Source organism: Malurus melanocephalus, unplaced genomic scaffold (assembly GCF_030028575.1).
Source record: "Malurus melanocephalus ecotype Western Australia unplaced genomic scaffold, MMel_1.1 scaffold_636, whole genome shotgun sequence".
Lineage (NCBI taxonomy): Eukaryota > Metazoa > Chordata > Aves > Passeriformes > Maluridae > Malurus > Malurus melanocephalus.
Window position 1 is genome coordinate 152,347 of NW_026623868.1, and position 24,380 is coordinate 176,726.

At 44.6% G+C, this 24,380-nt stretch overlaps 1 protein-coding gene across 8 annotated transcripts in view; it reads left to right on the forward strand.

Annotated features, from left to right (window-relative positions):
- The window catches only part of NEDD4L (NEDD4 like E3 ubiquitin protein ligase), a 76,657-nt gene extending 52,778 nt beyond the window's left edge, over positions 1-23,879 (forward strand). For 3 of the 8 annotated variants that reach the window (XM_057383479.1, XM_057383476.1, XM_057383472.1), the window contains 27 exons: positions 1,647-1,697; positions 2,697-2,758; positions 2,875-2,977; positions 3,213-3,379; positions 4,189-4,321; positions 4,804-4,980; positions 5,359-5,433; positions 6,927-6,986; positions 7,845-7,976; positions 8,430-8,549; positions 9,207-9,404; positions 9,765-9,842; positions 11,264-11,318; positions 11,408-11,464; positions 14,957-15,015; positions 15,345-15,410; positions 15,790-16,019; positions 16,649-16,770; positions 17,483-17,553; positions 17,653-17,748; positions 18,739-18,812; positions 19,805-19,865; positions 20,159-20,218; positions 20,681-20,788; positions 21,106-21,202; positions 21,490-21,562; positions 22,530-23,879. In XM_057383479.1, the coding sequence (XP_057239462.1) occupies positions 2,712-2,758; positions 2,875-2,977; positions 3,213-3,379; positions 4,189-4,321; positions 4,804-4,980; positions 5,359-5,433; positions 6,927-6,986; positions 7,845-7,976; positions 8,430-8,549; positions 9,207-9,404; positions 9,765-9,842; positions 11,264-11,318; positions 11,408-11,464; positions 14,957-15,015; positions 15,345-15,410; positions 15,790-16,019; positions 16,649-16,770; positions 17,483-17,553; positions 17,653-17,748; positions 18,739-18,812; positions 19,805-19,865; positions 20,159-20,218; positions 20,681-20,788; positions 21,106-21,202; positions 21,490-21,562; positions 22,530-22,632 (2,622 nt within the window). In that variant the 5' untranslated portion in view covers positions 1,647-1,697; positions 2,697-2,711 and the 3' untranslated portion in view covers positions 22,633-23,879. The remainder of the gene's footprint in view (positions 1-1,646; positions 1,698-2,696; positions 2,759-2,874; positions 2,978-3,212; positions 3,380-4,188; positions 4,322-4,803; positions 4,981-5,358; positions 5,434-6,926; positions 6,987-7,844; positions 7,977-8,429; positions 8,550-9,206; positions 9,405-9,764; positions 9,843-11,263; positions 11,319-11,407; positions 11,465-14,956; positions 15,016-15,344; positions 15,411-15,789; positions 16,020-16,648; positions 16,771-17,482; positions 17,554-17,652; positions 17,749-18,738; positions 18,813-19,804; positions 19,866-20,158; positions 20,219-20,680; positions 20,789-21,105; positions 21,203-21,489; positions 21,563-22,529) is intronic. The other 5 variants (XM_057383478.1, XM_057383473.1, XM_057383480.1 and 2 more) reach the window with 3 other exon arrangements.
- The last annotated feature ends 501 nt before the right edge of the window (positions 23,880-24,380 follow it).

Here is a 24,380-nt window from a genome sequence, read left to right on the forward strand (position 1 = left end):
TTTGACTTGGGAGTGTCATCTCATCACCTAAAGCTCCAACACTGAACAGTTGTTTCACATTCTGAGGTGTTKGGCACAAGTCAGAATTTCAAAGTAGTTCTGTCGTTTTTTAAACTGAGTACTAATTACACTTCATTAAGTGTTTCTTCATGCCATCCCCTTTAGTAATGGCTATCTTCTAATCCTGAGCTTTGATGAGATCATAGGTAAAATACATACAAACTCTRCTGCACAGGGAAATTAAACATGTATTTACTTGGTCCAAAATTGTTTTAAGCTAGTATCTTTTCTCTTCCAGCAGTTAATACTTATGCCACTTGTCCTGATCTCCCTCTRTGGCACACAGATGCTTTTCTGTATTATCTGTGTATTTAGAAGGAAAGCCAGTTGCCAGAACCCTGCCACTCCTGCTGCTCCCAAGCATTTTCAAAATCCTGACACCCACATCTTTCACAGATTGGCTTGGAATGTTTAACATCAGATACTGTCCCTGGAAAATGGGACAGTATCTGATTTTCTTCTCTTCCAACCCAACTGGTGGAACAGATGATGCTGAAACTTTATAAAATTGCTCTGGAGTGTCAAAGGCTATCAGGAATCTCTAGGATAGCTTTTGTTATAGTTGGGCTTTGCAGCAAGGCTATAACAGAGCATCTGATTGCTGCCCCACCCCTCCCTGCATGTGCTTGTCCTGCTGCCCCCACTTCTGTAAATGAAAAATCTGCTCACTGATTTTAGTTAAAATCAGAAAAAAGCACAGTCTCCTTGCTGGAAAGCAGATGTGCTTTCTGTATTGTTCCATAGCATCCAGGACAGCAAGCTGCATCTGTGCTGTGGGGATCACAGAACATCATCCTGTCTTTGTAGTAGCAGAATTCTCACTGTGTTATCATATAAAATATGAATTTTGATATTGAACTTTATGCTTTGCTATGAGAAATATGTAAACTTGGCTCTGAAGCAGCAGCATGCACTTCCTGGAATTCTGTGCATAGCATGGTTATAAAAAGGCAGCAGATTATTTGGGARTCACTGGGGCTGATATCTGGTATCATCTGGGAGAAAGTGCATTCCTTGGTAGATGCTTAGGTTTGGAAAAACACAACTGCTTGATGTTGAAAATCCTGTCTGAGTGAATCCCACGTGTCCCTTGAGCACAGGGCCCAGGTCTCACAGCAAATACCCTTCTGCCTTTGGCATCCTTTGGCCTCGGTTTTTCCAGTATTTTAATATTTCCAGTCTAGAGCCAAATGCTGGAATTCACCTGTTTGGGTGAGCTTGCTCCCATGGTGGGTAAGTACAGGACTGTTGGTCCATGAAGGGAGGTTTGGATCTGTCCCTGTTCAGCAGGAAACCACCCGGGGCTCCTCATGTTTTGTAGGGCGTGGTTCTGAGTTGGTTTTGGTGGTTTCCTCACAGGCAGAATTGTGTCAGCACCACCACGCGTGCTGTGGGCTCAGGAGCCTGTTTGGAGTGTCACTGTGCTAAGATGAATGAATTATAACAAATAATGGGCAACAATGAAAGATAGAAACCAATGATTCCTAAAACAATGGTACTCAAACATCTTTGCTTTTGTCTCGCTGTGATAGATTGATGTTTATTGTTCTTTGCTGTTCTGATGAAGTTCACTTTCTTTGTGCCAGACCAGAGACGATTTCCTGGGCCAGGTGGATGTGCCGCTCAGTCACCTCCCGGTAAGCAGCAGATCTCTGCAAACCCTGGCCAATGTGCAGCTCATTGCCAATAAACTCCATTCACCTTCTCTAAAACCAGTGCTCCCAGCAGAGCTTCAAGGAAACCTTATGGACACCCAGGCCTCACCTGCACAGGCATCATCAGCTGTGCATGAAGGGATGCACCCTCTGTGCAAAAAAAGCTTCACAATAGCAGATTGCATCAGCAAAYGCTGCCAGAATTATGTGTCTATTCATTATTTTAGCTGAAATTAAATTCTTTGCCAGCAGTAAGAGTTCAATAGCAATCAATTGAAAGTAATTGACACAGGGTTTCAGTCGTTTTGTTGTTAATAGACATTTGAGGTGCTTGATTTGAAGGTGGTAGTGTTTGTTTCTGTTTCTAATTAATGAAGGAATTCGGTATAAAGCTGGCTCTGTAATTCTGTAAAGCTCCAGTTGCCTAGTTTCCCCCTGGCAGCCAGGATTCTGCATGGGCTGCAAAATTAGAAGCTAAATTAAGTGAACTTTCTATTTATACATTTAAAATAGGAATAAATATGTATGTGTATGTATATACAGTGATTGCTTTAGCTTTGGTACAAACATTTACTATATTATATACTGTTTTGGATGAGTAACACTGGCTGAAGGTAGTTAATATTTTTTAAATGTTGTACATGTTATCTTATTTCTGTGACCTTGCAGGGCTTTTTATGTCAGAATGGGTGAAGTTACTGCAGTGTTTACATCAAAATAAGTTGTCAGTTGAGCATAACTTGTCCTCACTCACAGACACAAWTAAATAGCCCTAGTGCAACAGTGGAAACAGTCCTTTTCACCTCAGACATTTGGTCATTTCTCATGGAATGGGAAGTATCCCAAGATTCCAGGCTTTATGTCACTTAGGATTCAATGGAAATCAGAGATATAATCTGTCAGCCTGGTATGTGAATGTTCTCTATGTGGCTGGACTTGGGGGCAAACCCTTTAATTTACCATTTTCTCCACTGGCTACAGACTGAAGACCCAACCATGGAGAGGCCATACACATTTAAGGATTTCCTCCTCAGACCAAGAAGGTGAGGGGAAGGACCTTTAAAACATTTAAGGACTTTGAAACATTTCTCACTTTGTGATTTTTTTTATTTGCATTTATTTAGGATTGTTAAATGAAATGTACCTCCTTGTCTTGTAGCCACAAATCTCGTGTGAAGGGTTTCTTGAGACTGAAGATGGCCTATATGCCTAAAAATGGTGGCCAAGAGGAAGAAAACAGTGATCAGAGGGATGACTCTGAGGTAAGGCTGAATCCTCACTGACAATTCAAGTTCCTAGAGATTCCAATGCAATTGTAGAGGCAGTTGTACTTGAAGGATAAAGCCCTGCAAACAGTKAGCATTTGGCTCTCTTTGGTACACAGCCACCAGGAGAACAGCCTGGGAATCCTCTGCCAGACTGATGGGGATTGAGTTCTGTTCTCATTCCAMTGAGGTGCACTCTGTAACCAGGATGTCTTTCTCCTTCATTCCTCAGCATGGCTGGGACGTGGTGGATTCCAGTGACGCCGCATCTCAGCGTCAGGAGGAGCTGCCGCCTCCTCCGCTGCCTCCGGGCTGGGAAGAGAAGGTGGACAACCTGGGGAGAACCTACTACGTGAACCACAACAACAGGAGCACCCAGTGGCACCGGCCCAGCCTGGTGTAAGTGATGGGGTGTGTGGGGTGGAGAGGAGAAAGGGAACTGAGCTTTGTTTGTGCCCCAAAGAGACCTCCCCACCCCCGGGGAATCACAGAGACACGGGGCATTAATAATGTACCTTAGAATATTAGGAGACAGAGAAGGAATTCTTCAGTAAGTCATTTAACAGGAAGAAATKACTTTGTTTATAGAGACTGTTGAAGAGGTAAGGAAAAAAAGTCAGCTCTATTAGGTTTTAATGAAGTGAACAAATTAGCTTGGAGGAGATCCTGGTTATTACTCCAGAATGAACACACTGCATTCCCTGGATGTGCTAACAGAGAGGTCTGCAAGCTGTTGGGATGTATTCTCAGGATTAGATTTTAGAAGATGTGGCAAGCTTGCATTTTTACAGAATGTGTATAACTGACAGTGTTAAGAGTCATCCTGAGATCATGTATTTAAGCCAGCACTAAACCATGTCCAGGGAAGTGYTGGATTCCCCAGCACTGGACACGTTCAAGGTTGGGCTCCACAGAGGGCTGGGCCATCTTCTCCAGGCCATGGAGAGCCCTCTTCTTTCCAGGAGAGGTTGGATCAGATCCTTCCCAACCTGGTGTTCTGTGACATTTGGGAATTGCTTCGAGTTTTATTTTCTTTCAGCTGAGGGATTAAAAGATTTCCTAATTATGAAGATTGATACATGCATGAATTATGATTTTTATAATCAAAAGCATTGTCAAGGTTTTGAAGGCAATGGACGACGTGGGGACTTAGTTTAACTTGGGTTATTGCTCTTTTTCCCTTTCATGCTGGGTTCCCCACCCTGCAGCGACGTGGGATCCGAGTCAGAGAACAACATCAGACAGATAAACCAAGAGGCAGCTCACAGGAGGTTCCGCTCGCGGCGCCACATCAGCGAGGATTTGGARCCAGAGCCTATGGAGAGTGCTGACATTCCTGAGGTATGCAATGGCCTGGGGCTGAAGGAACTGACTGAACTCCATTTCTCACACGTGAACTAATGACCACACAGCACAGAGAGTCATGGTTTTACACAGCACTTGTGGAAATTGCTGGGGGAAAACGCCAGCAGTGCAGTGACAATGCAGCCAGAGCTACACTGCCAAGGGCCCCATGACCTATGGACAGCACTGAGYCCTGTAGAAATGCTGGCAGAAATATTTATCATTCCAAGTAATTCCATATTCCATTGATAAAAACACTTCCATATTCTGCTCTCAATAACAGTGGAATAAATTATAAAAAGAAGGGAAGTGCACTGGGTAGAACTGCCCTATGCTTCAGTTTTCTGTAGTGCCTTGTTCTAGGGGGAAGAGAAGCTTTTGTTTGTGTGTTGAGCACAGAGAGATGATCACACAGAAGGCAAAGGCAAAGAAGACTCAGTCTGTATAAAACCTAAAATTAGTTTCTTCTCTTTGATTAGCCTTGGGAAACCATTTCAGAGGAGGCAAGTGCCAGTGGGGATTCCTTAAGCTTGTCACTGCCACCTCCTCCTGCATCTCCAGTGTCCCGGACCAGTCCTCAGGAGCTGTCTGAGGAGCTGAGCAGAAGACTCCAGGTCACTCCTGATTCCAACGGGGAACAGCTTGCTTCTYTGATTGTAAGTAATGTGTAATTTGTAAACCTCTAGTGCAGAAATGGRCTGGTATTTGGCATAACCTGGATCACCTCATGCAGGGGGAGCRATTGGATTTATTTCATAATGCCTTATTTTTTTCAATAATTCATGAGTTTGTTTATGTTAACATTTCTCCTTCAGAAAAATGAGGGGGCCCTGGTTTTGSTAGTATATATGAAGGGTCACAGTCAGCAGATAAATGGGATATACCACTCTGTGGTAAAACAGAAGTAGATAACAATTGTTTACAGGAGATTTTGTCACCAAGAGGTTAGTACTGTAATTACTGAAATTACTGAATAGCTTGCATATTTTGGAGACATCTTTTTTTTCTCTTTTTTTTCTTTTTTCCCCTTCCAGCAAAGAGAACCTTCCTCACGACTGAGGTCCTGCAGTGTGACAGACGCAGTCGCTGAACAGTCCCAGTTATCCCTGGTAGGCCAGAGCTCCCTTCTAGTTCTTTCCTTTCACTTGGACATTCTGCTCACTTGGATTCTGAATAACACCTTGCCTTGGGTCAGCTCTAGGCAGATACAGATCAGTGACCAGGGTGGGCATCTGAYTGTCCCAAACAGTAATGGAGACCAAATTCATGGGAGTTAAAAAAGGCAGACATTCCTGAGAGAGAAAAACGTTTGGAGACTGAGCAAGTCCCMCTCTCCTSAGTTATCTAACATGGAAATTTAKGTTACTGCACTCAAATGTGCAGTCAGGTGAGAGAGAGCTCCTCCAAGGGGTGTTCTCAGCTGGAGAGGTAGAGAGCTCTACCTGGAGCTGGAGCAGCCACAGGACTCTCCTGGAAGGTGTATTTCTGAGGCACATCAGTTGATTTTACTTGCAATATATAAATGTGTTGACCATCCCAAAGGATTGGTGCTTTAGCTGGTAGTAATGAAAAGAAGCCTTTTTGTGATAGTCCTGGTATGGCATATATGGGAAGAATTGCAGTTCTTTTATCTGAGGATCTTAGGGAAGCAACTTTTGCAGGTTTATTGAAGGAGATTCTTCAAACAGGGAAAGATGTTTTGTAAACAAAGCTTCTCTGTGCCATCAGAATGATGCACAGCTCTGCTCCAACTGACAGAAAGCAGTTCCTATCTTACAGACCAAGTATAAGGGTTGCAGAGGTGGCAGTTTTGTTCTCTCTGCCACCTCTCAGCAGTAGGTACAGAGAYCACCTAAAACAGGAGTGTGCAAGGTGTGCTTTTGAAGAAAATGGGTCAGATTGCAAAAGAATACTTTTTAAAGATATGCTTTTCTTCCAAGAGTTTTTTCTTCAGTTTTTTAATTATAAACATGTGCCATGTGAATCTGCAAATAGAAAACCTAMAGAAGTTTGTTCCTGACGCTGCTGTCTCTGCATTGCTTGTTCTCTCTGCTGCTCTTGGGCAMACATTTCCAGAAAGCACAGAGGTTTGCTCTTGGCTGGTTCTTCCTGCACTGGAGCAGTTATTTAGTGAGGCTGAAGCATATCCCTGGCTCTGGGGGTGAGCAGTGGGGTGGGTCCTGTGCAGTTGTGCCTCAGTTTTGCTCTCTGTGCCTGATGCAGGGGAACAAGGGCTGCTGTGCTGCTTTCTTGCTGGATTTAGCACTGCTGGAGATGGGGGCTGCTGAGAGGCCTTTCTCCTGCTTGAGGGACACTCATTTCCAGCTCATACCAGCAGCACTGAGAGCATTGCTCTCAAACATCATCTTACCTGATCTTAACCACATTACATCCTTTCTCTTCTGTCAACTAAGTACCTGTTCTTCCTAAATCCAGCACTCCTCTGGGGTTCTGGTTACTAGTGATTGATGACTTTTAGTTTTGCTTATCCATCTAATTGCTCTTTCTTAGTAAATGTGTCTGATGCCTTGCTCCTAAAGATATGACAGTAATCTGTGACCTTCTYCAGTAAATACACGTAACATTAATTATCATTTAACAGCAGAGTGGTCCCTCTAGGAGAGCTCGTTCTTCAACTGTCACAGGTGGAGAGGAGCCAACGGTAATAAAACTCTTTATCAAGCACTATCTCTAAATAAAATTGGGGGTTATTTAGGTCTTTTACAAAGGAACTTTTCCCCGTCCCAACTGTGGTGCATCAGCCTGTGCATTAATGCAGGTCCCTCATCCACCTTGGTTCCCAGCCTGTGTGTATGAACTCGTGCTTGGGTATTTTCTGTCCCAGAAAGGCACAAGAGGATGTCAGCCACACTCAGGGACACAGAGATGTGACTCCTCCATTACCTGATCACTGCTCTTAGATCAGGGTCTGACTTGTGGAGCTTTTAGTAAAACTTGTTTGTAATGCTGAAGTTGGGGCTCCTGTTTGSGGTTATCTCATGCTGTCGGGACACAGGACCCCGAGTGCAGCATTTGTGACAGAGCAAAATGGTTAAAATTCACTTTCTAAACCATAGTTTCTGGCAAATGATTCAAGAAACCCTGGGGTAAAGAAGAGAACAGGACTTGCGAGATATTGACTGACTACATGGTTATTTAACTCTTACTGATCCATTCTGGTAAAAGGAACAAACCCTAACTTTTAAAGGAAAACTCATTAAAACGTGGAGTTCCTTTTTGTCATTATGTGTAGCAAAATAGAATGTTTGAGGCCATATAAGCCTGGCTGTTTGAATCTGTGTCAAACTGACCTAAAATATCTCTTGGGAGAAAAAAATTATTTGATTCAAAGGCACATGACAAAGAGCTTGAATGAAATCAGAAACTGGATTTTCCCATATGGTTGTTGTGATTAAGAAGGGTGTAGGTTAACAAGTTGCTTTCTTTTTATGAACAACAGACTTTGAAACGGTTTTTAGCTATTACAAAATAAGAATTCAGTGATTTCTTGCCTGAACAGCCTTCTGTGGCCTACGTGCACACCACCCCTGGCTTACCTTCGGGCTGGGAGGAGCGCAAAGATGCCAAGGGCCGCACCTACTACGTGAACCACAACAACCGGACCACGACCTGGACACGGCCCATCATGCAGGTGTGTATGTACCCTGCTGCAGCCAGGGCAAACACTYGGCTTGGCTGAGGGGCATTTTCTGAAGCAGCTTCCAGAACTCTGAAATGTAAAGGAAAAATCCCAAGCATTGCCGTGACAATGCAGATGAATCATTAAAAGCTCCAGTAATTTGGGATGGTTCTGGTTRCTTCTTTTAATTATGTCAAGGCACAGATTAAGCTGGTTGCTGCAGGGGAAGGGATTTCCCGAGATGCAGAGGAAATATTAAAAGGGGGCAAATGTGTTCTTAGGATTGAATTTGAAAGTTGGCACGAGCCAYTGATAGAACCATACGTTATTGCTTTTCCAATGGAATCGCATTAAATACTTGGTATTTAAGGAAATATATTTAAGAATAGCAGTGATGATAACACATGTCCTGCACTTGGCTGCGTGGTGTTTGTGACATTTGTGACCTGGCTTTGCTCTGCACAGCTCGCCGAGGACGGGATGGTGGGGCYGGGTGCGAGCAGCAGCAACCACCTGAGTGAGCCGCAGATCCGGCGGCCCCGCAGCCTCAGCTCCCCCACTGTCACCCTGTCAGCACCACTCGAGGTGAGCCCTCACACTGCTTCCACACAGCCTCTCCTRAAYGCCTTCAAACGGGGGCTGCAGTYCTTTTAAAGTCTCTCTCAAAGTAAYTCCAAACKCTGTGGAATGRTGTTCACTGKGATGYGGCTAAAGAGTAGCTGAAACRGGCTCCTTACACAATCAAAGTCCATGTGTGTTTGGCTTCTGAGAGTGTGATTTAATCTCTTCCCTCAGCTACACATGGCTGTGCTGAAGACATCCATTTCTTCACATTTCCTCCTCACACTCTAAAGGGCTGTGGCTCACACAGCCTTGGCTTGAAGGCTTTCTTGTAAATGAGATCTATTGCCTGAAGCACAAAGCGCTGCTTTTGTCTTTTTCTTGGTAGAATGAAATAYGGACACATCCAGGGCAGGTGCAGGGGAAGGTACAGTCAGACATAAATACTGGGGACATTGTCATTGCAGAGGAAGGCACAGAGAATCATGTCCTTCACAGCAAGAGACCGGGTGTGTTAGAAGGCACAGATAGAGCTAATTCAGTTCTAGTAAATCAGTTCCAGCATTTAATTCTAGTATCAATGACATCTGGAATGAGGAGCTGTTTGCTGTGAAGTCAGGTTGGATTGGTTTTGCAGCCCCGAGTGGCGTGTGAACAGCGGTGCTGTCTCCTGCTCCACAGGGCATGAAGGACTCTCCGGTGCGCAGGGCGGTGAAGGACACCCTCTCCAACCCCCAGTCCCCACAGCCGTCCCCCTACAACTCCCCCAAGCCCCAGCACAAGGGGGCCCAGAGCTTCCTGCCCCCGGGCTGGGAGATGCGCATCGCSCCCAACGGCCGCCCCTTCTTCATCGACCACAACACCAAGACCACCACCTGGGTAAGGGCTCTCCAGCTGCCATCTCTGTCTGCTGCTGCATGCCCCCACTCCAGCGTGCCACTTGGCTTTGTGTTTCTAAGAGCCAAAAATGTGCATGTGCATCTAAGAGTCCTTGTGGAGTGCAGGCGTCCTAAGAACAGTATTGTGGGTTTTGAAGCATAATCCTGGACATAGCACACTTAACAAACTCACTCAGCACTGGAAAATTCATTACACTAGGAATGAATCCTGATAAGGCATGCTTTGTTATCTTCTCAGAAAATAAAAGAATAACTGTAACATAGGAGGATTTCTAGATAAGTCTGTGCTTGACTTAGTTTGTAGATCTGTTGCATTTACAGTTCCATTCCTGTGTTCCAGGAGGATCCACGGCTGAAGTTYCCAGTGCATTTGAGATCCAAAGCATCTCTGAACCCCAATGACTTGGGCCCTCTTCCTGTAAGTGCCATTGTGCCTGTGTTCTAACCTACAGCTGCTGTCCCAGGGCTCTGCTCTCTGCCTGGGCACTGCAGGCTGCTGCAGCMTTTCTCTGCAGGCACTGGAGCTTTGCTGTGAGCTCTGCTCTCTTGCTGCTGCAGCCTTTCTCTGCAGGCACTGGAGCTTTGCTGTGAGCTCTGCTCTCTTGCTGCTGCAGCCTTTCTCTGCAGGCACTGGAGCTTTGCTGTGAGCTCTGCTCTCTTGCTGCTGCAGCCTTTCTCTGCAGGCACTGGAGCTTTGCTGTGAGCTCTGCYYKCWKGCTGCTGCAGCATTTYTCTGCAGGCACTGGAGCTTTGCTGTGAGCTCACCCAGGCTCTCCAGAGCCAGCCCAGGGTGCTCTAACTCACAGCCTCTGTGCTGCTGAAGTGTTGAGCTTTGCACACCCTTACCTCGGTCATGTTTATGGCTGTACTTTTAGATAATCATTTACTGCTTAGGAAAAACAGAGCAGGTTGTGCCATGCAAGCTCTATCAGTGCACCAGCATATTCTAGCACTTAGAAATCTGATGAGACCTCCATATTTTGCAGAGGAGATAATGAATTTAATGTCAGAAAGTTTGTCATACTTGTAACCAGAGTGTAATGGAAGTTTATAGACATGTCAAAAGCAGAGCTTTGCTTTGTTTTTAAAATACCACCAGACCCTAATGGCAGTGGGTTCTGTTGACTGCAGGGGGTGAGACATGCAGTGAAACCAGGGTAGCCTGACTGTTCCACTGGGAACAGATCATTAGTAACACATTTCACCTCAGTTACAGCCCCTGGTTTTGAGTGAGGTTGGGATGACTACAGAATTTAACACAAGCTTTTCCAACAAGATTGCAGTGAAATAATTTTTCCTGTACTTTCTGGCAGCTTAGGCTGGCCAGCATTGCCTGTCCCTACAGCCTGCCATCTGCTCTCCTTTCTGCACTGCAGGCACTTGGGACGTGAGAAAAGGGATGGGATGAAAAGGGAAGCACTGAGGACTAGGTTAGGACATTCTTGTCCTGCTGTACAGGGAGCCTGGGTTACACATTTACAGTAAATAACCCACGTGGCTTTCAGAAGCAGGAGCAGTTCAAACTAAGGCACGATGGAACCCATCTGTGCTCTGTGATTGTTTGCTCACAGCAGGAAATGGGTGGAAATCCTGAGGCAAGAGATTTCTACTTCCAAGCTTTAAAAAACATTCTCTATGTGGGATGCAGTCACCTCTAGAAGATCTAGGTCTGGATTTCTGGCCTTGCCATAATGCATCTGGTCACTTGGGGTTTCCTGCCTCATAAGCATCTTTCAGACAATTCCAGTAGGTGCAGGTGATGCATTGCTGCAGGCTGTGTGAGATGGGTACTGTTTCACTCACTCTCTCTTTTGTTTGTTTTTATTTCCCCATTTCCAGCCTGGCTGGGAGGAAAGAATACACCTGGATGGAAGAACATTTTATATAGACCATAGTAAGTAAGCACTCGGGTGCTAGAGCAAACAGACAAAGGGAGGTACTAAGTATTGAAGTGAAAGCTTTGTGATTTTACTCTTCATTTAGGAAGCCAGGTGTTGATATGTGGAGACATTGATACCAGAGACTTAGTGCCCTCCTACGGTACTGTACATTCACTGGAAGCTTGCTTTAATTGGCTCATCAAGCTTTGTCCCTCTCTGACTTGTGAAGCATTAACATTTCCTCTCTGTGGTTTCTTTTGTTCTTGTTGATATTTTGGAGTTGTTGTTGTTGTTGTTGATGATCCCATGGCTTATTTGCACTTAATAAATTAAAGTACACACTAGGAATAGAAAATAAGATGAGAAAATATCCTGTAGCCACAGCTCCACGTATAGGCAGTGGAGCAATGAGCACTGAGAAGTATTTTCCTYTGCTTTCAGAAGGTCTGTGGCAGTGCTGATTCTGATCTTATTTCCTATTTAGAGCATGTGAAACTGCACCAGCCCATTAATATTCTCCAGTTCTGTTAGTGGAGTTCTAGTGTAAGTGATGTTTCTTTGTAGATTTGTCTTCCTAGAGCATCTCAGAACTGCTGTGTGAGTTTTGTTGGTGTTGGGAAACAAAGCAGCCCACAAAGGCTGGGCTGGGTCTTCTTTCTTTCTTTTTTTTTTCTTATTTTTCTTTTTTTTTTCTTTTTTATTCCCCCCAAGATTTTGAAACACGTAAGATATTTCTTCACATAACCATCAGAGGAATGTGCACAGAGGATTAAAACCCAAACTTACCCATGTTTGTATGAAGTAGGTTTGTCCCTCAGTATCAGTGACACTGACTCCCATAGAGATGACAGTATTAAGTCATCACTAAAAGATTCCCTCTAAAGTAACACCAATTTTGAAATGGTATAAGTACTTTTAACTAAATATTACAAATAATACACTTGTCAAGCACCAGATGAACCTCTTCTGAACTTCAGCTCAGAGTTATTATCCTTTATCCCTCCTGTTACTGCTTTTCCCAACAGAGATCTGGAAGTGTAACTATGGCCAATGACTCTAAACAGCTGCCACTGAGGAGTCACAGGATAAAAATGTCCCATTTCAAACACCTTTGCAACTGCTGAGCCTCCCAACCTTTCTTTAAAGGCTTTAATTTTTCAGTCTCCTAAAGCTACTTGAGCATATGTAAGTCCCCAAAATGGAATGTTAAAGTCRTACATTAATTCAAATTCCTCAAAARATTTGTAACTGTTAGAAAGTGAAATTTATTTGCATCTGAATTTTCCCTCTAGTCTCTTTTGATCCAAGTAGAGTTAGTTTTTATCCAGCAGTTTCACAAAAGTYTAGGGAAGCTTTGGGTGATGTGCCCTGTTTGCAGCAGTGTCCCTTTGGTGCCAGCCTGGTGTCCCTGCACTGCTGAGCAGTGCCACTGCCAGGACACAGAGCCAGCAGCTGCTGCTTCCCTGACACATTTTGTAACTCTGCTGCATAATTCTCCAATACTGTTTGTCCTATTTTTGAAATGTTTTTCTCATCGCTGGGAGAAACTGCAGAAATGCCCTGCAGCCAGCACAGCCCCTCTGCTGTTACTGGTACCAGTCTGTGCATGATGGGGAACCCCTTCCATGGGGACACTGCTGCCATCCCAGAAATACACTGTCTGTCTACCTGCTGGAAGGGCTCAGGAGGAAAAACAGCCATTCTGCAGCCATTTCCCAAACAATTCCCTGTGGTTCACAGAGAGAGGGGTGGATCCATCAAATCTGTGCACATCCACCAGCACGTGGTGATATCACATCAATGACTCCACACGGAATTAGGGGAGGCACTCCTTAGTTCAGCAGGGCAGGAGAGGGGACAGGGCTCACTGGAATGGGATGAGAACTCACAGTGAGTCTGGMAAAGGGCACTGCACTGGGCAGGAAGAGGCTGTGGAAGGAGAATTGCAAAGTGTTACTGAATGGGAATAACTAACAGAATTTTGGTTGAAAAGGGTGTGAAAAATACCATCAGCTGGTGATGAGTTATCTTAGCCTGTGATGTATTGACAGGAGTGCCTAAATGCAGCCCAGAGTGACCCTTGTGATGCCATCAGCACTGGGAATGTTTGGCTGTGAACTTCAGGGAAATAGTGAGCCCCTTGGAAAGGGAAGGAAAATAGGGAATCCTCAAAGGCCTGAGAGCCTGGTTTATGACAAAGAATTGTATTGGTGGGAAAACTCAAATTTTTGAAAATTTTGATACTTTTGAAAATGTTCTGCAAAGGAATGAGTTTGTTACCCATGCCCACTTGGGATAAAACAGAGGATCCTGAGCTACAGTTCCAGGTAGAGTGGTTTGTGCTAGATCTTTGTAGCCCTGGAATACCATTTTTAATATGAAGTCCCTGTAAGACTCTGAAAGGAAACTTAGACTGAGATTTGTTGGTGGCTTTGTGCACTCCAAAGTACAGAGAGCAAAGAGCTGACACACTGTCAGTTATTTCCAGCTGTGATATCTCTGATTTCACAGAAAATTGTCACTGAATTGGTGGCTGCTGGTGTGAAGAAGGTGACCAGAGAACTCTGCAGAAGGGAATTCCAGTGAAGGGGTTGAAGATGGAAAGGGCATCCCACCTTGATGGCAACTCTGCCCCATTCATCTGTGGGGTCACAAGCTCAGGCTGGCAGCCCTTCACATTCTCTTATGTGATAAATGCCCTTAGTGTGTGAGGAGAGATAAAATAGTATTTTACTATTAAATTAAAAAATAGATCTAATGTCTTGAAATGTGCTTGCAATCCTTTAGAATTTTCTCCATTTGCTGAATGACACCTTTCAGATCCCAGTCCCTCTTAAACCAGCTTGGGGTGGTCCAAACTTCCAGGGCTTTTCCAGCTCTAGAAACGTGGAAAATGTCCAGTTCCTGACCCAGAGCAGTGTCATAASAGAGAGGGAGCACAGGCCATGGGTGACCAACACCTCTCCATTGCAGGTGGCACCTGGGCTGGGCTTTGGAGCATTGTCTGATTGTTGCACCACCATCRTTTTGTTGTGATTCCGTCTTGTTCAGAATCCTGGCAGGAGCAGCTGTCTGGAGGCAGGGAAGGGAGGGTTCCACCATGCTCCTGTAGAACCTTTCCTGTCATCCTGCTGCTGCTCTGGAAAGCTGTRGATGAAAAGAACTGGGCTGTGCTGTGCCACTGCCAGCATCTCCTTTGGCCATAAATAGGTGATTCTTGCACCATAACAGGACACTTCTGTCTACCTTCACCTTCTCATTAAAGCACAATCTAGGAAAAACGTTATTCCCTCCAAATTTTTAAGCATGATACTTTGGCTCTCTATGCAGAATTTCCAGATGGTAATTTAGGATGTCATTGGCAATGGTTTTGGGTTCCTTTATGTTATCACATATCTCTAATCCCAGCCCATGTTTAAATGAACATGTTCACTCCTGCAGACGTTGCCATCAAAGCAGTGCAAATTCCCTGGCTTCTGGGGTAGTTCTGCATTTCTGAGTGAGTGTTTTCAACTAAACAGTGTGTTGGGGGGACACAGCCTTTGCTAACCCTGACAGACTGAGCTGTGCAGCACTAGGGAGAAAAAAAACAACAGAAATTCCCAGTGGGGTAGCAGAGAAGCCATGACATCATTTCTTTTGTTATTTGCAGATAATAAAATTACCCAGTGGGAAGACCCCAGGTTGCAGAACCCAGCCATCACGGGCCCAGTAAGTAMTGCTGTGAGATTTTCCATGAAATGTCCTGGCTCAGGAACAGCAGCAGGACAAACAGAATTACTTACATTGCATTTCATATTGTGTTTAAATAAAGGAAACACATACAAAGATTGTTACATGGCTGTAGTATTACCGTCAGAGTTCAAAGGTGTGGTTTTGTGGGATTTTTAAACTTCTCCTAGCTTCTGTTGCTCATGGGTGTGTTTAGAGAGCCCATGGCACGGTGTGTGGGTAGCAGGGCTGTGCATTCCTTTTAAAGACAGTTAAATATCAAACTGCTGAGAAGCTGCAATGACTTGTCCTCCCATTGCTCCCAACAGGCAGTGCCCTACTCCAGGGAGTTCAAGCAGAAATACGATTATTTTCGCAAGAAGTTAAAGAAACCCGTGAGTACAAAAGAAATGGTTGAATTTGATGGGTTCCTCCACAAAAAACTTTATTAAAGTCTTCAAGACTCACATTTTTCTAGAAGAATGCAAATGTCCTTAAAATAGAGCAAAGTCAATCTTTTTATCTTTTGTTTGTTTGTTAYTTTTTTGTCATTTTCATCAAATATTTACCATAGAAGTCTCTGCAGCACTGTTCTGGAACTGGCCCAGTTCCCCCCATGCTCTCAGCCTGTGGCCTGGGAGAGCACTGGGAAATAAAAACAASTGAAACTGGAACACSGGGKGTGATCTGGTATTGAGGTGTTACCWGTTAATAACTTGCCCAAAGACTATTGTCTTGAGACTAACAAGGATAATCTAATCTTCTTTGACATAGGCTGACATACCCAACAGATTTGAGATGAAATTACACAGAAATAATATTTTTGAGGAGTCCTACAGAAGAATCATGTCTGTGAAGAGACCCGATGTACTAAAAGCCAGGCTCTGGATTGAATTTGAGTCAGAAAAAGGACTTGACTATGGAGGTGTGGCCAGAGAGTGGTTTTTTCTCTTGTCCAAGGAGATGTTTAACCCTTACTATGGTCTCTTTGAATACTCAGCAACGTAAGTGTCCGTTCAATTTTTCTATTCTCAAGGGATATATATTACATTTTGCATAAAAGGCAAAATTGCTCTGGGCAGAGGTAGCTCCTCCTGGCCCCACTGCCCTGGTCCTGCTGGGCTTCAGAGAGCTTTGGAACCATCCTTGAGAGCCCAGAAAACTTTCCCATTGCTCAGGCAATGTCCAGGGCAGCAAAATTGCAGTTTTTGAGGCCAGTAATGGTGAAGGGAGCAGTGTCACACAAAAGCCTTTCCACCACCTTTCCTCTGGTGCCCAGAGTTTAGAACAACCCCAGAATGCAGCTGCTCATTCACACTGCACGAGTTCCCCAGCAGTGGCCTCCCAGAACTCTGAAGAGGATGCCCAGCTATAAAATCTKGGAGCAATCCCTTGATTTCATAGGAGAGGGGGCACCTCTGGCTCACAGTGGGTTTGGTTTGCTGCTGTGTCAGCCCATGGTGGCTTCAGCCCCTCTGGGGAGTGTGGGACAGACTGGAAAGGACTTGGACACCGCCCCGTGATGCTGTGGAAGGGAAATGCCCCTAAGCACAAGCTATTTATTAACATATCTGAGTATCTGCTTCTTGAAAGACTTGCTTCTTTAGCTATTTTTTTTCTTTCCCCAAAAAAGGGACAACTATACACTTCAGATTAATCCTAATTCAGGTCTCTGTAACGAGGACCATCTGTCGTACTTCACGTTCATCGGCCGGGTGGCCGGCCTGGCAGTGTACCACGGGAAGCTGCTGGACGGTGAGTCCTGTTCCTCTGGGCTTTAGGGGGCTTTAGGGGGGGAAATGCACTGCTTTGGGGCCCCAAAGGACACTCTGGGACACTCTGGGACTGGCACTGTTGGGAACTGAATGCTGATTCATAAGACATGGGTTTCATACCCAGTTTTGCTCCTTTCCCCACTTGAGTTACAACTCCCGAAGCAGCATGTGCACTGTCCTTAGAGGAAAAGTGTGGAATTTGTATCAGKGATTTCCATGCAAGCCTGCAGCCAAACTGGGGAGGTCAACTGCAGCATATTTCAGTGTGCAAATTACTGAATTATTTAATGAGAAAATAAGATTTCTGCTGAATTTTGAAATCCCACACCAAGTAGGCATTAGTGGCCAGATTTTCCTGAGACCTGGTACAGCACATGAACAGAGGAAGCTCACCAGCCTGGTTTTCAGGCAATTGCTTGGAGAGAGGAGTGGTGATTTTAAATGGGATAGAGTGCTCTGAGCTCAATTCCCCAGCTTTTGGGTCTCTCTGCCCTTTAAGGGTGCTCAGTGGGGGATTGTTGAAACTGAAAAATTGGACTTTCTGTGCCAAATAAGCCTGAGGTGCCATGATGCTGTGAGCAGTTGCAGGGCTGTTACAGTCAGCAGGAAATGCCAGGGGTGCTACCCTCAAGCAGCCATAGCTTTATAGAAGGTGCAGTGCAGGGCAGGTAATGCTCTGCTCTCTCTCCCAGGCTTCTTCATCAGACCTTTCTACAAGATGATGCTGGGGAAGCCCATAACTCTGAAGGACATGGAGTCAGTGGTAAGGCCCTGTTTAACCCGTGCCAGTGCTTGCAGGCCCGTGACTTTCCAGAACTCTGCACTAATGTAACCATTTGTRCCCATTTTCAAACTGCCCTAGGACAGTGAATACTACAACTCTCTGAAGTGGATCCTGGAAAATGACCCCACAGAGCTGGATCTCATGTTTTGCATTGATGAGGAAAACTTTGGACAGGTATGTAAAGGTTATTCTCAAGCAGCTCAGTGCTGAGCAGTCTCATGATGGGGAATGTCACTGGTCAGCCTTCACCTCACCGTGTTCCCAACTGGGACTGGGGGTGCCACATTCCTGTCAGGAGCTGTGACATCTCTGGGACACCCAGACGTGCAGCTGAGCACAATCCTGGCAATGGGGAGGAATAAAGATGTGCCACAGTCCAGCTGGACTCGCTGTGAGCCCAGGGCCATTTGGCTTTGCTTTGGYTGAAGGTGTTCTCAGAGGAGGATGCAGAATGACAGCAGTGCCACAAACAGAAGCTGCCACATTTAAAAGGGTCACTGTCTGTGGGTGCCTTTCTCCATACAAATGAAAATGTTGCAGACATTAAATTAATTTTCTTAGAGGCTTTTATGACTTTTTTTTTGCATCTTCCCTTTGTTCTCCTCTTAGATCTAGATCCTGGCTCCAGGTGTAACTGGACCTGGAGACTGCAGGGCCTTCTATAAAAACTGACTTGAACATTTCAAACCATGTACTYGGTGTCCTGTTAAAAACATTCTGATCTGAACATCCAGTGCTGCCTTTTTCCTGAAGCAATGTAAAGTTATGGCTTCCATGGAGAACTAGGGAGAGGAGAGTATTGAAGCCACGGGTTGGAGAGGTTTTGTAATACACTGGTTGGGCTTGGGCACTTTTAATATGTGATTTAGTTTATTTTATTATAAAAAAATAACTATTAAATGTTTTATATATAAAGTACATATTTCATGGTTACAGTTGTATATAAATATATCATTTCATTGTAAATAATAGTTATAATAAAATGATTAGTAAATAGCCAGCCTCACTCTGCCAGCTTTTCCTTCTGTCAGTGCAAATTTGCTCAAAAGCAAATATCAATTTAGTAATGATTTCCTGACACCGCAGTAAAACACTGCTGAGGGAGAGGGGATTCTGGGAGAAACATGTCCTCAAATAACAGGGTTTTGATCTTCTGAAATCCAGACATATCAAGTGGACCTGAAGCCCAATGGGTCTGAAATCATGGTAACGAATGAAAACAAGCGGGAATACATTGAGTAAGTATCATTATGGAATGTTTGGGGTAAAGGAGAGCAGTTGTACTTCAAATTGTCCCTGCTGCAGTTCTTGTAGYTTGTACTGCACAACAGCATCAGGGGAAATGGCAAAAGAAAATCTTACTGGAAACATGTTTTATATCCAGTCAGATATAAGAACAAAAATAAAAGCAAAATAAGAAGCAAGAGTAAATTAAATTATATGCTTGGTTTTCCTGAAATTTCCCCCCATGGAAACATGCTTCTTAAACAGCTGGCTCAAGTTCAGAAGGTGCTCCCCAGGCTGGCCCTCAGCCCATTTTCCTGCTCCACCAGTCACAGACCAGAGCAGGGATTCCAGTGCCAGTGTTCCAACCAAAAACTGGCCAAATCTGAAATCAGCTTTACTTTCCAGCTTTCTCAGTTTTTCCACCTACSAGGATGTAAAATGTTAAATACAATTATACCTGCTGGCATTTTTAATTAGGGCCTTTTCCARGGTGAAAGACATTGAAATTACTATGCTGATGCAAAGTGGGAATTCATTTCCATTGCCTGGACCAGTTCCATGCCTGGATCTGTGAGGTGTTTGTGCTGTGGGTGCCTGGCACTGAATGCAAGGCGTCCCTTTGATGTTGCAGTTTATTTCTTTATTTATAGGCGAGGTGCTGTGTCCTGAGAGCTGTGCTCTGAGCATTTAGACTTTGCTCAGAATTGTTAATTACTCAGTGCTCTGGAAGAATAAAATGCCTGCTCATGTAGGTACCTACAGAAGTGAAAATATTCCCACTGTGATTGGTCATAGTCACTGGGGTTTTTGGTTTGTGTCTTCAAAAATGTCATCAGTCATAGCCAATAAATTGGAACAATTGGCAAAAGCAGCTCAGTTTCCTGAACTGGCTGAAGTTGTAAATGCCAAATGGAGAGCACAGGGCTTGCTGGAACCTCTGACCACTTGGCTGGGACCTGCTCATGAGTTTGTGTTTCTAATGGGCTTTTGTTTCTCTCTCAAGCCTGGTGATCCAGTGGCGGTTTGTCAACAGAGTGCAGAAACAAATGAATGCCTTTCTGGAGGTGAGGCTCTTCAGCTCCTTTCTTTCACAAAAATAGGGGTTTTGTTCTAATGCAGATTTCTTACCCAGTGGTGTCTGCATGAAGGGAGCGGGGAGCTTGGCAGGAATGCAAATGGAATACTTAAGTTTTATGATTTTACAGTTTTAATTTGTGTAAGAATATATCATCTTTCACTTATGAGAATAAGGTCATTCTCTTTCAAGTTTAATTAGTTGRGCTTGAAGTAATTTGGTCATTGGTGTTTTTAATCAGAATTTATGTGGGATGAGAGTTTTAACTTTGCTTCTTTTTAGGGATTCACAGAACTGCTTCCTATTGACCTGATTAAAATTTTCGATGAAAATGAACTGGAGGTGAGTCAGTTTGGTGCCCCGAGCTGACAGTTCTCAGACAGACAGACAGACTGCCACGTCTGCTGTCATCCATCCCTGTCCCGATGGGAATGTGCACACACTGCTGCCTTGCTCAGAGTGGGAAATTAGATGCTTCTCCCTAATTACCAGATCTGWTCATGACATACAAAGAACTGCACTTGCTCAGGGAGGTGGTTGTGGGTGTGCATGAAAAGCCTGGAAGCTTTAGTGGATGAGTGCCATTGTGCCTGTGCCAGTCACGCTGGAGCCAAACACATGGAAGTCACTGTCAYTCTCCAATAACTGGAATACTCTGACCATTCTCTTCAAAAGAAGGTCCAACTCTCCTTTGTGTTTGCATAAATGACTGAAAGGCAGAGCCCTGAGGGGCCATGACACTTTGTTAGTCTGGGAATGCAGGGAATTCCTCATTAACATCGGGGCCATTTTGTTTCCCTGCAGTTACTGATGTGTGGCCTTGGYGATGTGGATGTCAATGACTGGAGACAACACACCATCTACAAAAATGGTTACTGCCCCAATCATCCCGTTATCCAGTGGTTCTGGAAGGTAAGACTGGGCACTACCTCTCACTGCTCCTGTAAGTCAAACTTTCTGCCCTCTTTTGCAATCATTTATTTTTTAATGAAAACTGCTAAGAATACAGGGAGAGATGTGCTGGGAACAGATCTTGGCCCCACCTCACACAGGTGAAGGGCAGGTGGAGCTGCTGCCAGAGCAGATGGCAGCAGGAGCAGAGACAGTGTTTGTGTCCCAAGGGTTATCTCATACAAAAGGTGATCCATGCTGGCTTTGGGCTGCTCTTTAGCCCTGCCCTTCCAGCCCAGGGTAGCAGGATGAGGTTGAATGGTGTCCATTTGCCACAGGCTGTTCTGCTGATGGATGCTGAGAAACGGATCCGGCTCCTGCAGTTTGTGACCGGGACATCACGTGTGCCTATGAATGGATTTGCTGAACTTTATGGTGAGTTGCTCATGGCATGATGGAAATCCAGCCAATCTCCAACCCCCAAGTAGCACTGAGTTTTAAAGGTTGATATCTGAGCTCACTCCCTCAGCATTACACAAGCTCTGAAATCATCTCACTGYGCTCAGAAAGAAATAACCACATTCCTGTTGTTTTAATGCACCTGTAACAGGGCAAAAATCCAGCCYGCAGCTGATGCCAATGTTTCATGTAAAAAACAATGTTTAGGCAGTCTCTGTAGTGTCCAGCAATTTCTGTTTCATATGGTTTTCCTTTTCACCCAGGTTCAAATGGTCCTCAGCTGTTTACAATAGAGCAGTGGGGAAGTCCTGATAAGCTGCCCCGAGCTCACACCTGGTAAGTCCCCAAAGCCTGAATTCCAGAGCTGCTCCTCCCATGCAAGGACCATGCTCAACTCTGCATCAAACAGCTTTTGAGCCTGTGGGTCCCCAGTGCCTTCACAAACTGAGAAACTGAAGGATATTATTTTATTTTTCTGCATCCTAGTAAGTGGATTAACAAACAACAGCAAGTCAGATGTCACCAARCAGCCATAGAAAGCTCATAAATTGTTGGAGAATTCAAAACAAACATAAGGTTATAAGATAATTTTAACCCTGATTTATAGATTTTGCAAGCATTTGAAAGCATTCAGTACAAATCTGTCTTGGTGTGTTGCATTTCAGAAATGTGGCTTTTAAAGAAAAACTGTGCTGAATTGGAAAACTGCTTTATAGACTGTCAGTACAGACTGGGGATCTTTCTGTGAAACTTAACAATTCTGAAGAATAATGAGCTTTAATTAAAAAAAAACAAAACCTGAAAACAAAAACACAAAAACCCCCACTGAACACAAACACAACAACACTACCCTGAACACACTCCAACATCAACCCATCCTCTTTGGGTTCCAATTGTCTGCTAGCTTTTACCTTTGGAARACTTTCTCTTGGATGTTTAACCTTTCCCCTCCCCACAGAGAACAGAGGCTCTGTTTTCTAAATCCAGAATATTCTTGCTGAGCCTCAAGAAATGGGTCTTTTAACAAAGGTTGTTTTCCATCAGCTAAATACAGTGAGAGGCTTTCTGTTGGCTTTTTTCCTTTCCTGAGTGTTTTTATCAAATYGCTGCCTCCAGCTTTGCAAAGGAAGACAGCACACAGTTACTGGACAGTTTACCTTGGGCACGTGTGAGGTGTGTAGGGAACACTGTGCACCACAAGTGCACTCTTGATCAAGACACCTACTTACTCAACCTTTTCTGTATCTTTARAACTCTATTTTTCCATGGATTATTAAGTGGTTCCTTTCCTTGTCCCTTGCAGCTTTAACCGCCTAGACTTACCTCTGTATGAATCTTTCGAGGATCTGCGGGAGAAGCTCCTCATGGCCGTGGAGAACGCCCARGGGTTTGAAGGGGTCGATTAACTCGTGGTGCCCTTGGTTCCCTCTGTCTCCAAGCACGTTCTGCTGGCTTTGGCACCTGCCAAGGGACTCCCAGGGACCGTGGCAGAGCCGTTGCCCGCGCTGGGCTCTGSAGCAAAGCTCGGCACTGCGGGGGCCCGAGCCCTGGGCTGGGACTGTCACCTGGGCTGGCCTTGCTGATGTTCCTGCAGCAGCTGCGAACTGATCACATTTCAGCAGGACTTACTCTATTTATGTTGTGCCTCTGTAGGCAAAGCCCTTAATAAATATTTTACACAATTTCTAATGACAATGAATGGAATTAATCATTTTACAGGTATARTACTACGACTTATGTTTACCTCTTAATTGATTTAGACATTTTCAGATTTTATTTCATTACAATTAAATATCATATACTTGGAAAAATGAGCATTTTTCTTAATTTCATACCAGACCTTTTTTCCAAAGCACGCTGAGCCTTATGTTYCTAAACCGTTAGGAGAGTAGGAGAAAGCTCTGTCAGATGCTTCCTCTCCACAGGCTCTCTCAAAAGCAACTCTCTTCATTAAGCACATCACTATTGTTCTGTATCCAGAAGTATGGACTGGATATTGCATTTTTGTATAAGTAGAGGAGTGTCAAGGCACAGCAGAGCCTTGACACAGCACGTCCAGATCTCTGCCTCATTACCTCCTCATTACCACCAAGCTGTACATGTGCTACAAAGCCTCTGGGCTGGGGTTGGCATTAAACCTTTCAGGAAAACATGCTCAACCCTGTCATTCCCTCTGTACAATGACCCGTTTTCCATCATGCCTGTTTGCAATGGAGGTATTCCAAATGAAATCTGCCACTCTGGAACACAGCTCTGTTGTCTTCTATTTGTGTGCACTTGCAAATGAACCTAATACTGGGGTYGTTCGTTTCTAACTCTGAAGGCACTTTCTGTACCACTGGGAAGGCAGATCTGGTYTGAGCATAAACATTAATGGGATTTTACTCCTTCCCACTGTACATGTCCTGGTGCAGGATCTGTCCATGGTTAATCTGGCTGCTGTATAAAAGAAAACCCAACCAGTTCTAGACCTGTCTGCAGACATGTTCCTCGGCAACTGTTTATGTGATTTCATTTTTACTTACTCACAAAGTTTTMTTTACGATACGCTGCTATCTAATCCATTTTGTTACCTATGACATGTTGCATGCCTAAATTATAATGTCTGAGTTGCATCTGTTTTGTGGCGGATTAAAGGTGACAGATTTGTGCTTGCCCCAGTGCAGTGACATGGTGAAAGCACTGCTGGAGCAGGGCTGGCTCCTCTGCCCCGCAGCTCTGCCCCAGCCTGTTCCCTGGCATCCAAGAAAGATGACACCACTTGCCAAAACAAACTTGCACCTCACTGCCAACCTGCCTCAGGTTTTTGAGCCCTGCCCTGAGCTGTCCGGCCACGCTGCAGAGCCCCGGGTATAGGGACACCCCGCTGGGAGAAGCCTGACTGCCAGTGACATGCAGCAAGTCGTCCCACATGCCTGAGGAAGATTAGGGTASTACTTGAATGCAGTTCAAGATTCCTTTTCTACTAAATATTCTTCCTGACATTCCTCCTTGACCTTTTCCATCTGAGGAGTGAACTGGAACACAAGCCAGTGGCTGGCATCGGAGTAGATAGGRATGCTGGACTGACTGCTTGGCGCAGGGAGAATATAGATAAATGCAGGTATTGCCACCGATCTCCCCCCGACCGGGACATTAAACACAGCTGATTCTA